This window comes from Akebia trifoliata, chromosome 2 (genome assembly GCF_017979445.1).
Source record: "Akebia trifoliata isolate Shusen 1 chromosome 2, ASM1797944v1, whole genome shotgun sequence".
In the NCBI taxonomy this organism is placed as follows: Eukaryota; Viridiplantae; Streptophyta; class Magnoliopsida; order Ranunculales; family Lardizabalaceae; genus Akebia; species Akebia trifoliata.
Genome location: NC_141376.1, coordinates 2,891,517 through 2,906,937, shown reverse-complemented (window position 1 = coordinate 2,906,937; position 15,421 = coordinate 2,891,517). Strand labels below are relative to the sequence as shown.

The window sequence follows — 15,421 nt, the reverse complement described above, 5'->3', positions numbered from 1 at the left end:
TTCTACCATTTAGGTTATGTTTCGTAAAACTTCTGAAGTCTGGAAATTAGAAATCAGACTTCAGAAGTTTCATCCAGTGTCCCCCGTCACTGGTTCATATTTTCTGAATTTTGATTTTGACGTCTAAAATCTGAAACGAGACAAACGGAAATAAAGCTTTTGAAGTCTGAATTTTAATGGTGGACCCCCTCCACATTCAGACTTCAAGTGTTACCAAACACACAATCTCTATTTCTATTGTTCTAGGAGGATAGAAAGTCAGTTTCTTACCATAGAAGAAAGGTTTCATATCAGTAATGACTACAATTTCTAATAGGATGCAATAGTATAAGTATAAACAAATGTGCAAGTAAACCCCCCTGGTCAACACGTTACTATCACAGTTCCCATTAATGAAAGCTAGACAACCATCCAAGAAATTCTAATATAGGCAGAATGGTGTTTTGAGTTCAAGTACTCTCAAACTAGAGAAATCTAGTCATCTTGGCCTATATGTGCAACCAAGGAAATTCTCCTAAATGCAGTTAAAAAAATGGGGTAATTAATGAAATATGTCTTTGTGGCGTAATAAAAAAAAAGGTGCAAACGTCACAACACGACTTCAACCCTTCTCAAGGTATGGTCCAATTGAATTAATTAGATGGTTCTCTTCGAGGGCAACTGGGACTGTATGGGCTCTCCTATAAAGGCATTTGCGGGATGCTTGACTAGCCATTCGGTGTTATAAGAAAAGGTCTATTGATACTGCTAAGGTTGGGCTTCTATAAGTTGAAGAGTGTTAGCGCCTATTCCAAAGTGGTGGTCCAATGAGCATAAATGACGAATGCTCCACTCCTTGTGCTGTTAGAACGCAGGTCCTCATGGGCTCTTTTAGAGAGATTGTACTTCTTTTCTCTTGCAAGGAAACTAATTGGGCCACAGATTTCTTAGCTTCCTTTTTGGTGTCCTATAGTGAAATTGAGTTTGATGACTTCGTGTTGAGCTCAATTGCATTATTGAGGAGGATGTCAGGGGTCATCCATATGATCTATGTTTGCATGCAATCTTCTTTGACCCAATCCCCTTACTTTGTTAAACCAATAATTTACTTGCATGTTGGTTTAGAATTGTAGGAAATTAACCTCGTTGAAGTGCATTAAGTGATCCGAAAAGACAAAGTGAAAGACACTAATCAACTCTACCATCCGCACAATTTTTTCCATCTATATGTGAATCAAGGATATGGTAGAAATAATAAACAATGCAAGCAAACATATAACATATTCGATGACAAATTTTGTGTGGAAACCCTTCAATTCGAAGAGAAAAATCACGTCGTAAAATTCCAACCCACAATGGTAATTACAACGATTCCTCAACCTTTGAAGACTAGAAGAAGTTCTTTTGCCCTAAGAAAGCACTTGAAGGAATATCTTATCAGAATGATCCTTGTTTTCAGTGTTGGATCGACATAGAAAAATACCTTCAAGCATGGTAAGTTTTTCTTTTTTTCTCAAATTTTTCTATAAGGAAGTAATGACACCAAGTATTGCACACACCCAACAATCTCTTCCTCTAGTGAAAAGTAATATTCTTGCTCAAATCAATAGTATTTTGAATATCACGTTTAAACTACATACTTAGCTTCCTCTAAACCCAACTCTCAAAAGGACCATTTTTCAAGCTAAGCATCTCTTATATGCTTATGTGGTGTAGCAATGTACTCTGTTTCATTGATGGGCATAGCAACACTTTTTTGCAACTTAGACAACCTTTTAAGAATTCAAGTAATTTTTCAGGCACATTCTGATCCAATAAGAGGTATAGCAATTGGATCAATAGAATTGGGAGGAGACGTAAGCGCAAGCCCAAATAGAGGACCAGATGATCAAAAGCCAAAGTTCATTTTGTTTTCTTAAAGGCTCTAGCTGAGGTTTTGGCTTTTCTATTAGGAACATTTTCAAAGGTAAATAAGGCATACATTGAAGAATTCGCAACTTAGCCCCACCGTGAGATAAACTGGTTTAAGATATCATTAGAACCATAAAAAGTGCATGTAATCCTCAACATACATGTCATTACTGTAATTTCCATTAACGAAATCTAGACGCCGTGACAGAAACTCTAAAACAAGCATGGATGGTGTTCCTCAAGTCTGACCACTTCAGATGGGAGAAATCTAGTCATTCAAGAATGTGGGAGCATGCATATTGAATTTCTAAAACAGATCAAAAGCATCTCTTACTCTCCAACTACACCTTCTTTGATCCATGAATGCCTTGCTACTCACTAATCCATTAAAGTAATAAGTAGAAAACATTTCATAGTCTCCCTCACATTACAAGTTTAAAACTTAAAAAAACCACATCCTCTTTGAGCACTTTAATTTCACATATTTAACTATATATGCCATGTAATGTGACTATTTATGTTGCCAATGTGGGCTTGTTTTCTTCCAAAATAACAAGGGTTCATCTCCTCTATATAATAAGAGAAAGAAAAGAATCAAGCATGGGGAGTGAAGGAGAGACAAAATAAGGAGTTCTCCCCAAGAAGGACAACCCAGGAAAGACTACTGTTCTGGCTCTAGGCAAGGCCTTCCCTCACCAGCTTGTGATGCAGGAGTTGCTCGTTGGTGAGTATTTAAGGCACACCACGTGTGATGATCTGGATCTCAAGCAAAAGTTGGCTCGACTCTGTAATTCTCTACTTATTTTTAACTTCTTTTTATATATAGAATTTAAGAAAAATTTAGGTTTAAAATTCTCTTCCATTTCAATGTATTTCAATTTTTCCAACCAAAAAAAAAAAAAGAAATGGAACCAACAAATTAACATCAGGAAGTATTGGTTTTAAGTCAATAAAATTATATATATATATAATGTAGACAGTTAAATATATAAAACTATTTTTGAGTGTTAAAATAAATGTTATAATTAAAAAAATCAAACCTTTTAACATCAATGTGCATGAGAAAATTTTCAAAACTTTCGAAAAAAATATATATGGATATCAAGAAATATTGTGTTTCACCCATACCAATTTTTTTTTTTAAATCTCTTTTATTTGATTAAATGAATCTTAGAGATTGTAAAGCCTGTTTAATGCTTCATTTAGTATCCAATACACTAATCTTTGCATGAAATCATACATGTTTTCGCACTTTCAACCAATTTATAGACAGTAGTTAACGTTGATATAACCGTAATTTGATCGACTTTGGCTTGTGTAGGCAAGACAACAACAGTTAAAACAAGGTATGTGGTCATGTCAGACGAGATCCTAAAGGAGTACCCAGAGCTAGCCATTGAAGGCCTCCCCACTGTAAAGCAACGTCTCGACATATCTAACAAGGCAGTCACAAAAATGGCCATCGAAGCCTCACAATCATGCATCAAGAGCTGGGGAAGACCTAGTTCGGATATAGCCCATTTAGTCTACGTCTCTTCGAGTGAAGCCCGATTAACCGGCGGTGACCTATATACCTTGCAAGAGGCCTTGGTCTGAGCCCTGAACTTTCTCGTGTTGTGGTATACTTCATGGGTAGCTCGGGTGGTGTTGTAGGCCTTCATGTCGCCAAAGACATTGCTGAGAACAACCCAGGTAGCCGTGTTTTACTTGCAACATCTGAGAAAACTATAATTGGTTCAAGCCACCGAATGTCAATCGCCCGTATGATCTAGTTGGGGCTGCACTCTTTGGGGATGGCGCGGGAGCTGTGATACTTGGCACCGAACCTGTACTAGGCATCGAGACGCCCTTGTTTGAGCTGCACACAGCGATCCAGCACTTCTTGCAGGACACTGAGAAGATCATTGACGGGTGACTCACGGAAGAGGGAATCAATTTCAAGCTAGGGAGGGACCTTCCTCAGATAACTGAGGATAATATTGAAGGGTTGTGTGGTAAGTTGATGGAACCTATTGGGTTCAATGGCAAGGACCATAATAAGATGTTTTGGGCTGTTCATCCTGGTGGGACCGTGATCTTGAATCGATTGGAGAAGAGGCTTGATTTGTTACCTGAGAAATCGATTGCTAGTAGGAGGGCTTTGATGGACTATGGGAATGCCAGTAGTTGCACAATTGTGTATGTTTTGGAGTACATGATAGAGGAGAGCTTGAAAATGAAGGAGAAGAAAGAAGATTGTGAGTGGGGTTTAATATTAGCTTTTGGGCCTGGAATTACCTTTGAGGGTGTACTTGCAAGGAACCTCCTTGTTTAGAATAAAGTCATAAACCACTCTACCTTGTATTCGCATCCAGACAGCTTCTCTTATAATTACATGAATTTCTGTTATCGGTTATTGTTGTTAAAGCCCATGGGCCTAACTCATGGACAACTCAAGGAGAGGGTTATCTGTTATCTGTTGTAACTCATTGACTTGCAAGGAGAGGATTGTCCCTGCTTTATACATTGTACAACTCAAGAACACCACGGTCAAGTGGGACTATGCGAAAAATTGTTACAAAGAAATATATATTTATTGTGTTTAGGATAAAAAATTCATCATAAAACCTCTTGGATTGGATTTTCCTCAACAACTTTACAATCTCAAAGATATGTATAATCTGTTAATGGCATTAATTAGTGGGTAAATGTTTATAGGGCCAAGGGTTAAAAGCACAAAAGAAGTGCATGGAAATCTTATTAAAATAGCAAAATCAACTATGATTTGATTCAAGTCCCACAAAATCAAGCAAAAATAAAGCCAAAACGGTGTCAAGAAAGACACTCCCACACAGTAGACAAGCGGATTTCCTTAAACACAAGATACTAGGTGGACCAGATGATGCATTGTAGACACCCGAATTTTCTAACATGGATTACTTTTACAGAATCACCACCATTCGTTTGTTTCGTAAAGAGCGTGAATGGTCACTTGGATTAATTGATCTTCACATTTAAATCATATTTTTCTTTTTCAAGTGACTTCAAAGTGGTCTTAAATTAGGTATTTGTTTTTGGAAATTCATTTGTGAATCGGGAAAAGTGTTAGGGGGGACCTCAGGGTTTAGGGGCCTTTGGAAATCAGCATTTTGCTAGAACTTCAGTATTTTGAGGTATGGAGATTTTGGGAAAACTTTTGTACTTTGGGGACTTCAAGAATCAAGATTTCAACAGAACCTTTGTACTTTGGTCCCATCGAGGACTTGAAGTGTCAAGAAACTGGCAAAATCTTGATACTTCGAAACTTTGAGGGGGCTAAAAGATTATTTTTTGATAAATTCAGATAATTTTGTGACTATGTTATGAACCCCTCAAAATTCAAACCGCTCCCTCTCTGTAACTATCTTTCTATTTAGGTATTGTATTTGAGTTTTAAATTAATGAATTTACTTGTCATTGAGACGTTGAAGACAACTAAGATTTGACAAATAACAAATTTTGGGCAGGGCATTTCAGTTAAAAAGGCACAAAAAAAAAAAGCACTTGTATACTCTCTTCATCCTCTCACAGAAGACCTAGGTCAAAGATTTAGGTTGTTAGTAGAATTTTAATGTATAAGAAAACTGAAAAGATATCTCAAAATAGAAAAAAGAGAAGGAAAATGCTATTGTGACTTCCGTCGAGGAAAAGCATCGAACTCCCTCAAGAATCAAAAGAAAACGTTATTTTAGACTTGATCCAAGATGTTGAAAATGGACGGTCATTGAACTCCCAAATTTAAAATTAAAATTCAATTGTAAAAAGTAACTTTTTTTGAAAAAAAATTCTCAAAATTCTTAGAATTTTATCCTCTACATAATTGTGGCTTTCGATCATGTTTTAGGATATCACGAGGTGATGTATTCATTAGAAATGAAACTGTTTTTCTTTCTATTAAATGACCAAACCAAATGTGCTTTTTCATTTTCATTTGCATTTTCTTTTCTACTTTTTTTTTTTTAGTTAAAAGTCACAAAAGCACTTTTAATTAGATAGCTCTACCAAACATAGGCTTACAGACAGATTAATGCAAATTATTTTAGAGATGCATTTCTAGATAATCCCCAGGAATATTCTCTCATGTATACCGTTCGTTTGATACTCTCAAACATCCTTTAAGGTTTTTCTTGATAAGATTTGGTCTTGGGCAAGCTTTGTGTCACTCCAAGGGGTTCAAGGTGAGTTCTATGATCCCAAGAAATTGAACATGCCAGTATGCTGACCAGTTTTATTAGTCCTTGTTGAGTATATATTATCCTCCTCTGTTGGGTGTGTCATAACCCAATTAAGCCCCATGACCCTCTTATGGATCAGTCTTTTGGAATAATTGATTTGTTAACATGGCATCCAAGCGCTAGGTTGCACTTGTATAGATTACGGTTCAATTCTTTCTACACACCTACGGGTGAGGGGGAGTGTTAAAAATATACTTTTCTCCACTCTCATCAGGAGTGAGATACCCCAATTAAGTCTATGACCCTCTTATATTCAAATTTCTTCCCTTTTCCAAGAGATCAGTCTTTTGGTGTAGTTGGTTGATTAACATGACTTCAAAGCATTAAATTTATATAGCTCATGGGTTCGATTATTTCCACACTTATAGGTGAGAGGGAGTGTTTAGCGTATAATTTCCTCTACTCTCAAGTGTGACACACCCCAATTAAGCCTCCTAACCCTCTTATATCATGGTTTTAAAACTCGTTTTGACGTCTGGTCTCATCCATGAACGAGACCGAGTCATCTTGGACAAGTTTTTTGATACGTTTGAGTCGTCTCGTTCAACAATGAGAAAAATAAATCATGATTTTAAATCTTGTCCGATACACTTGACTTGCCTATTCGTTTCATTGGTGGGATGTACGAGTCATCTATAGTTCTTCACAGTCCCCGGGGACTCTTAAAAGCATTTAAGTAGTAGTGAAAGAAGCCAAAGATTTACATCATCAAACAGAGAAAAACTTAATTCATTTATTTTTATAACCATTTCGAAACTCTACTACTTTTAGTTTAATTTGCAACAACTATAACCTCCTCTTTATTATTACACAACAGATTATAGAAATCCAGTAGTGGGTGGACTCTTATATTAATATATATGGTGATAGTGGATATATATTGTTCATGGACACTTGGGTCTACCACCATGGGTGGTCTGGTTAGCATAGCAGGGGCAGGACTCTAGGTTTCCTGAAGTACCTGGGGGGACGCAATTGCACCTGCTACAGCAGGTCCCACAAGCCCTCTTACATAGGCGAGGCCTCGATGACAACTGACACCTGGCATCACAAGCTCCACCACAATCTGAAAGAAATGGGACAAATATGAATATTTTCGTAAGTAAGATGCATGGTATTATATATTGGTATATAGAGCACTTTGTAGTATAAATTTTATAATTTAATAGATACCCATGGTTTGCATAAGAGAGCTCTTTGCATCATTGCTGCTAATCTACAACTCGAGACACAGTAACACATGTTAAGCGACCATTGTTTTGAAGAAGATGAAGCAATTTAAGTAAAAAAATACGTGTTATTATAGGTAAGTTGAGTTGTGTACCATTTGATCATGAGATACAGACTGAAGACGTGCTTCAAGGAGATGGAGGAGGAGGAGAGATAGGACAAAAGAAGAAACAAAACCTTTAGAGATTGCCATGTTTGGTAGATGGACTTCCTAAGATTCTCAAACTCTCAGCTTTCAATCTTTGGTTGGAAAAATGGGAGGAAGAAAGGGCTCTATTTATAGTGTATAAGAGAGAGAGAGAGAGAGAGTTTTAGTGTGTTTGAGCTGGGCTGAGGCAGAGGCATGCGAGGCCGACAACAATCTCATACTGCCAACTCGAAAACAAACGTAGGTGATTTTATCTGCTGTTTAGCCGCTTTAGCGGCTCAGCTCGATCATCAATTCAGCTTGTAGAAGTATGACGTCATGATCTACCAAGGATGTGGGGTTGTTTTTTGGTCTTTGGATTGACCTATGCGAGAGAGTCTTATACGTCAGTTTTGACCCGGTTTAGCTGGTCAGAAATTCGTCCGGCAACACTTTCCTTGATTGCCATGTGTGCAAAACAAAACTGTAGGAAACAATGATTTTGGCCATCTGCTCTGCATGAATGAACTTTGCGGGGTCAACTAGTCAAAGATCCTAGATGGTCTATTTCGAATCTAACATGATGAGACAACCAAGCCTAACGTTTTGTGATGATCAAAGATGCGTGGTCAATTATTGATCTCTTATAAACTATTAAAATGATTTAGCCAATGTTTTAAAATCTGAACCTGTCATTAATTCGATTGACCCGGTCAGTTCAACCCAAAAAATAAAATATTACATTACTAAGAATATTAATTTTGAAGAAAAATTGGAGGATTTTTTCTTAGTAAAATTCATATAAATATTTCTCATTAATAGAAATCAAGTATACATATATACACTCAAAAATATAGATCTTTTATATTTTTATTAGATTTTTGTTGAAGTAATTTTGAGCTTACCTTGTACTACTTTGCTATCCAGTTATGTCAAAATGCTCTTTACTCCTCTGTGGTGGCACCGGTGTTGTATCTGTCTATAATTCTTTGACAATTAAATTAGAATTACAAAGAAAGATTGTTCAAATTACTCTTTCCTTTGAGTGTAGAGTCAAAAAAAAAAAAGATACCCTTCACTTTTGATCCCTTCTCCCTAATATAAGATTTTCCAAGAAAAAGATTTCCTTTTTAAATCTTGTTAATAGGGATCTTATCATGGGGGATCCCATGATCAAAGGGATATTTATCGAATTAGATTTATTTTTCTTACGCTCCTGCATTTTTTAGATTCTCCGTAGATCTTAAAAATTGATGCACAGACCGAGATCTAAGCTTATCTACTAGTTTGCTTTGCCCTGCTATCAAGGGCAGACATCTATCTTTGTCTTGACTCCCTATCGGGTAGGTTTGTATTATTGACCTAGTCTAGGCATCTCCTATCCTTGGTGACCACTCTTTTAATCTCCTAATCGCCATCTTGATCAAAACACGTGTAGGGTCCTGATTAATTATCATTTTTACCTTCTGAAATTTCAAATTTTAAAACTCAAAGTTTATTAAAATTCATTTAGTGACACAATCAAGTAGATGGAATCATCGACCCAAGAAATTCAATTGCATAGATTGTCCATCTCAAAAATGGATTTTTACAATCAACTCAACCCATGAAGGCGTGTGGGTCTAGCTAAACCCTGTCCAATCAGTTCAACACGAGTTTTAAAATATTGGATTTAACTCTTATTTAGTTGGATTTCTTTTACACCACAAATGTGATTCTTGTAAAGTTTACTATCACATTATATATCCACCTAATTTGTTATCTGAAATTATTTGGACCACACTAACGCCATTTAGGTTGGGAATCCTTATAACCTAATTCATCAGTTGTCCCAACAGAAATAGTCGGCATTGATGTCATTGTAAATGATTAATGGCTACCAATTATTATTTTTATAGTCGGGGCCCATGCAAAAATTGCCACCAACGTACATCAATCACAAGGCATGGGCTCACTAGGTAGAAAAAATGTATAAGAAATGGAGATACTTTGTAAAAGGTTTATAATATTTATGAGCGTATGTGAGTCAACAACTGTCGATTTTTATATCTGATCACTGTGAGAACTAACCTTCTAGGGTTAACGCACAAACTTATTAGTGTACTACGAAATGCAGGTTATCCTTCTCCCCATAAGTCAGTTTTAACGGCTGAGCAGTCGAGCCAAGCCGATAGCCACACGTGCGGGTTTGAGAGTTTTATCACTTTGTCGGTTTTGCGAACACAGGGTTTAGGTGAAATGAAGAGGGAGAACCAAGGAAGGTAAGCCTTTTTATGGTCGAATGAGTGGGGCCCACAGCATCAAAACAGCTGTATCTAGCTCGAGCTGATCCAAAGTTGGTGATTTACAGCTGTCCTTTCTCGTATCACCTAATACCACGTCATCAGCTTTATTTGAGGCAATGATGGGAATTTATGGCTTTTTCAATTGTTTTGCCACAAATACTAAATGAGAAAGGGTGCTCTATTTGCACCTACCACTTGATGTAAGTACACCTTAAAAATTATAACATTTTAACAACATCAACAACAAAAATTAATAATAAGAAATATTAAGTGCACCCACCATTCATATGTCTTTCACGATTTCATCTATTGTGTAGATGCACGAAATGGCTCTACACTTTCCTTCTCTTTAAGCTCGGGGGACCTGCAAAACAGCCCACTCCGACGATCAAGTTAGCAAAATTGATCAGTGTAATGTGTTTTGAGAAGGAGAATTCGAACCTCTTTTACCCATAGTTTTCTTCCTTATATAGGCGTTCAACTTGATCGTTTTCTGTGCCACCCCTTGAGGTGACTTGGGGTAGTTAGCTTACTCCCTGACATGTCAGCTGCAGGAGTTGTTGCAACTGCCCCATCACTTCTGAGAAAGTCAGAGTTGGCCTGACATGACGTGGTTGTTAGAGCTGGCTGTCCATTGCAGGCTCATCTGTCAGACCCGTCATACCGACTTACGAGCTGATGGCACAGTTCCGAGCTTAGAATACATGCATTCGTCGGGGTTAATAAACCGAGCTACGACCTCAAATCATTAATCTTGGCCTCTGATCGAGCCACGTGTCCGTGCTCAAGAATTTCCCCCTACAATACCCCCTCCCGAGGGCTCGGGCAGCATGATCGGGTACTCGGGAATATTAATAACGAAAACTGACACGTGGGTGCCTCTTATAGGGTCTTAGCTAAGATTAATGGTATCTTTATGGCGAATCGTTACTTAGCCTTTTCACTTTTCGAGGGCGGCGGTCGGTTGGGCTATCATCGCAGTTCGCGTCCTGTCTGTTGGTTTAAACGGCGCAATTATTGCGTGGTGTACACGTGGCGCCCGGGGAATGGCTCGTTCGCGCGTGCAATGGGGCGAACGGTCATATCGGGTTTCTCAGCGTTATTTAATACCCTATCATAACCCATCTGAGAAACCCCATCCGTTGATCTTGGGCACGCATCTCGAGGCCTATTTTGCCTATATATATCTCGTCCATTCCCCATTCTTACTCACTTTCGCGTTCCTTGCCGTTACTCTGCCCCATTTTCTCTGCTCGCACATCTGCTGTGCCCTTGCCCTGCCTTTGTTGCGCCTTCCGGTCGTCAGCTGCTCAGCGAGAGGTCTCTGATCATTTTCAAGGAAGAGGGCAAAGGAAAAGGTAATAGAGTCAAGGCAACCCCTCTCCTCTAGCTTCTCTTCTTACTCCTTTTCTAGTCCTCCTCCATGGCCAGGGGGAAATCTTATTCCCCTGCATGTCCCCCATTAGAGATGGTGAGGGACACATTCGGTGTCCCAGCCAATGTGGGCCTGTCCTACGTGGATGAGGCCACACAGCTCAGGGAAGGTCCTTCAGGTACCACGGTGGTATACTGGGGGCAATTTAGAGCAGGCCTCCGAGTCCCTCTGAGTAGGCTGACTCGGGAGGTTCTGAATTTTTACCGGAGAGCTCCCGGCCAAATGAACGAAAATTTCTTCCGACTTATTAGTGCCTTCGAGCACATGAACAGTAGGCTGGAGGACGGCCTCCAGCTAGGGCTCTGGGATATCCGGGCCCAATTCGTTCTGAAGAAGTGCCCGAATAGGCCGGGCTTCTTCTATCTATCGAAGAAGAGAGGGAAGCCTTCCTTGGTCGAGTTACCTGACTCGGACAAGGAGTGGTTTTTATTCCCCATACAGTTGTCCGGTCAGTGGGAGAACGCCCAAGGTGACGAGCTTCCCTCCCTGGCCTATTCCTTCTTCAACACCCACGGTGAATGCAACTAAGTGTTTCTCCTCTTGTTCTTTTCTATTCTCTTGCCTAGAGACTGAATATGTGTCGTCCGACTTATGCAGGCCAGGCCAAAGACAGGTTCCCGGGAGACTCCGTAGTGATCACCCACCTCTTCTCCAACCCCGACTTGTACAATCAAGTCACGGCCTTTCTACCTCCGTCAATCCACCCAGCAGAAATGGCCCTGCAATCTAAACGTCCTCCACCGGTCCTCGCCTCCGACTCTGAGGAGGAGGAAGTTGTTGTGGTTCCCCCAGCAATACCAACTGTAACTCCCGGGGTAAGACAAGCCGATCCTGAGGAGGAAGAAGAGGAAGACCATCAACCTCTTCTAAAGAGGTTGAGGAGGGGGCCCCGTTCCCCAGCCCCAGTGCTCCAACTGCCCCCTCCTCAAGTTCCGGAGGAGGCCTGCCATCCGGCCGAGCCATCGCAGGCATCCTCTGCTGGATCGGTGCAGAGGGGGGTCGCGCCTCCTTCTCCCTGGGTAGTCCAACCCACCATCAGGGGTAGGCCGATGTCGGACAAAGATTCGGCATTGTCCGACCCGACCATAGCAAGGGCAATCTTCGATGCTTCCGCGCTCCCGCGGGACGTGGAGAAAGTCCGCAAGAGTTTTGCCGGTGATTCGGCAAAATTCTCGAACGAAGCGTTCCGAGCTTTGGCGGTGGTGAGCTTTCATCTTAGCCTTTTATTTTCCTTGGTTCGAATAATATCTGGTTAATCCCTCCATCTAAACTCTTTTCTTCTCCTTATCAGGTGCAACACGCCGTGGCCAAGCTCGTGGAATCCCGCGATGCTTCCGTGGACAGCCTTAGGTCCACGGAAGGTCGCCTCCATCAGCTACAGGCTGAAAGGGATGCGGCTGCGGCCAATTCCCAGAAACTCCAATCAAGCTTGGATAGCGCACTATCCGAGCTGGAGCAGAATAAAGACAAGCTAGCTCTGGCGGAGGGGAAGATCTCTTCCCTAGAAGAGCTGGTGAAGGCGAAGGAGGTAGAGCAGGAGAGAGCACTCCAGGATCAGCTCAACTCCCTCCAAGCCCAGCTGGATTCTTCAGAGGAGGCTTGGGAGACGGCTTATAATAAGCTGAAGGCGAAGCTAAGGAAAGCCGAGGCCGCTGCAAAAAGGCCGGAGGTGACCCCGGAAGCCACACCAACGGCTGCTCCCGAGCCGATTCCCGAAGCCCCAGTTGCACCAGTGGACATCCAAGCCCCCGAAGATGCCGTGGTAGCGATTGTAGAGGCGAATAGTTTTCTTTTCTTTTCTTTTTTTTTTTTTTTTTTTTTTTTTTAGCATGTTTTTTGTAACTCCATATGTAATCCTAATGTAAATATATAAATGTACATATTTTTCGTCGACTCTCGTGCCTTCTTGCTTTTCTTTTCTGTTTTTCTGTTAAGGCATTATACTTAAAAAGAACAAACGGAATAATTAGCTATACCTAACTCTTTAGGCTCATGCCAGTGAAGATCCGGAATTCTGACTCTAAATCAGATTCCGTATTAGGGACCAGGTTTTTAATTTCGGATGAGTTCCTCAGCTAAGCTCGGCCATTTGTTAAGGGGTCGAGGCTTTGTCTTTGGACAAACTCCTTAGTTGGGCTCGGCTCCTATGGAGGGGCCGAGGCTTTTCCTTAGACCAACTCCCCAGTTGGGCTTGGTCCCCGTGGTGGGACCAAGGCTTTCTTCCAGACCAACTCCCCAGTTGGGCTTGGTCCCCGTGGTGGGACCAAGGCTTTCTTCCAGACCAACTCCCCAGTTGGGCTTGGTCCCCGTGGTGGGACCAAGGCTTTCCTCCAGACCAACTCCCCAGTTGGGCTTGGTCCCCGTGATGGGACCAAGGCTTTTCTGTCGAACCAACTCCTCAGTTGGGCTCGGCTCCGATGGAGGAGCCGAGGCTTTCCCTTGGACCAACTCCCCAGTTGGGCTTGGTCCCCGTGGTGGGACCAAGGCTTTCCTCCAGACCAACTCCCCAGTTGGGCTTGGTCCCCGTGGTGGGACCAAGGCTTTTCGTCGAACCAACTCCTCAGTTGGGCTCGGCTCCGATGGAGGAGCCGAGGCTTTCCTTGGACCAACTCCCCAGTTGGGCTTGGTCCCCGTGGTGGGACCAAGGCTTTCCTCCCAACCAACTCCCCAGTTGGGCTTGGTCCCCGTGGTAGGACCAAGGCTTTCCTTAGACCAACTCCCCAGTTGGGCTTGGTCCCCGTGGTGGGACCAAGGCTTTTCCGTCGAACCAACTCCTCAGTTGGGCTCGGCTCCGATGGAGGAGCCGAGTCTTTCCCTTGGACCAACTCCTCAGTTGGGCTTGGTCCCCGTGGTGGGACCAAGGCTTTCCTCCAGACCAACTCCCCAGTTGGGCTTGGTCCCCGTGGTGGGACTAAGGCTTTCCTCCAAACCAACTCCTCAGTTGGGCTCGGCTCCTATGGAGGAGCCGAGGCTTCCCCTTGGACCAACTCCTCAGTTGGGCTTGGTCCCCGTGATGGGACCAAGGCTTTTCCTTGAACAGCAGGCATAGGCACAAAGATGGCTTTATTGATAATATTTCTTTAAATTGAATACATTCCATGGTGACTGAATCTCCTCCCCTGCCGGCGTCCTTAAGTAGTACACGCCTGTTTCCCCGACCTTACGCACGATGTATGGGCCTTCCCAGTTACAGCCAAGCTTGCCGCTATTGACTTCCTTGGTGTTAGAAAATACCTTTCGTAGAACCATATCTCCGACTTTAAACCCTCTGGGACGCACCTTCCGGTCATAAGACCTCTTCAACACTTGCTGGTACCGTGCCAATCTTTCTATGACCCTCTCCCGTGTCTCATCCAACCAATCCAAATTTCGTGCCACCAATTCGTCATTGAACTCGGTCTCGGCCACTTGCGTCCTTGTTGTAGGAACCTGTATCTCGGTTGGAATAACGACTTCCGTTCCGTAGGCTAGTGCGAACGGAATAAATCCTGTTGCCCTCCTCGCCGTGGTTCGGTAAGCCCAGAGGACACTATGTAGCTCGTCTACCCATCTTCCCTTGTGTTCCTCCAGCTTCTTCTTCAAGTTTGCGAGGATTGTCTTATTTGATGCTTCTGCATGGCCATTTCCCTGTGGATATCTTGGCGACGATTGCAGAGAACGGATTCCGTATTCCTTGAAGTACGATTGTACGCGATTGCCCTTGAACTGAGTTCCATTGTCAGAGATTAGTGCATAAGGGATCCCGAACCGCGTTATGATGTGCTCCCACGTGAATTTGATAACTTCTTCCTCCCGAATCCGTGTAAGGGGAACAGCTTCAACCCACTTAGTAAAGTAATCCGTGGCTACTAGGATGAATAACTTGCCCCCCTTTCCCCGAGGAAGAGGTCCCACAATGTCCATTCCCCATATCGAGAACGGCCAGGGTGATTTCATAGGATGGAGTTCACTGGCTGGCTGCAGATGCATGGGAGCATGTTTTTGGCATTGATCACAGGTCCTCACATACCTCTTACAGTCTTCCTGCATCCTTAGCCAGAAATAGCCCTGATTGATAACCTTATTGGCGAGCGACCGTCCTCCCGAATGATTGCCGCAGATCCCCTCGTGGATTTCCGCCATTATGAGCTCGGACTCTTGCTTATTAAGGCATCTGAGGAGTGGTCCCCCGAAGGACATCCTATACAGTTCTTCCCCAACA

General features: G+C 42.1%; 1 protein-coding gene and 1 pseudogene across 1 annotated transcript; one reads left to right on the top strand and one right to left on the bottom strand.

Annotated features, from left to right (window-relative positions):
* Positions 1-2,535: 2,535 nt before the first annotated feature.
* Positions 2,536-4,228, top strand: LOC147408788 (type III polyketide synthase B-like; annotated as a pseudogene).
* Positions 4,229-6,842: 2,614 nt separating this feature from the next.
* On the bottom strand, positions 6,843-7,631 carry GASA1 (GAST1 protein homolog 1). The gene is made up of 3 exons (XM_086421868.1): positions 7,468-7,631; positions 7,317-7,359; positions 6,843-7,209 (listed from the first exon to the last, which is right to left on the bottom strand). Exons 1-3 carry the CDS (start codon positions 7,564-7,566, stop codon positions 7,028-7,030), a joined length of 324 nt encoding a protein of 107 aa, XP_086277994.1. The 5' UTR covers positions 7,567-7,631; the 3' UTR covers positions 6,843-7,027.
* Positions 7,632-15,421: the final 7,790 nt, after the last annotated feature.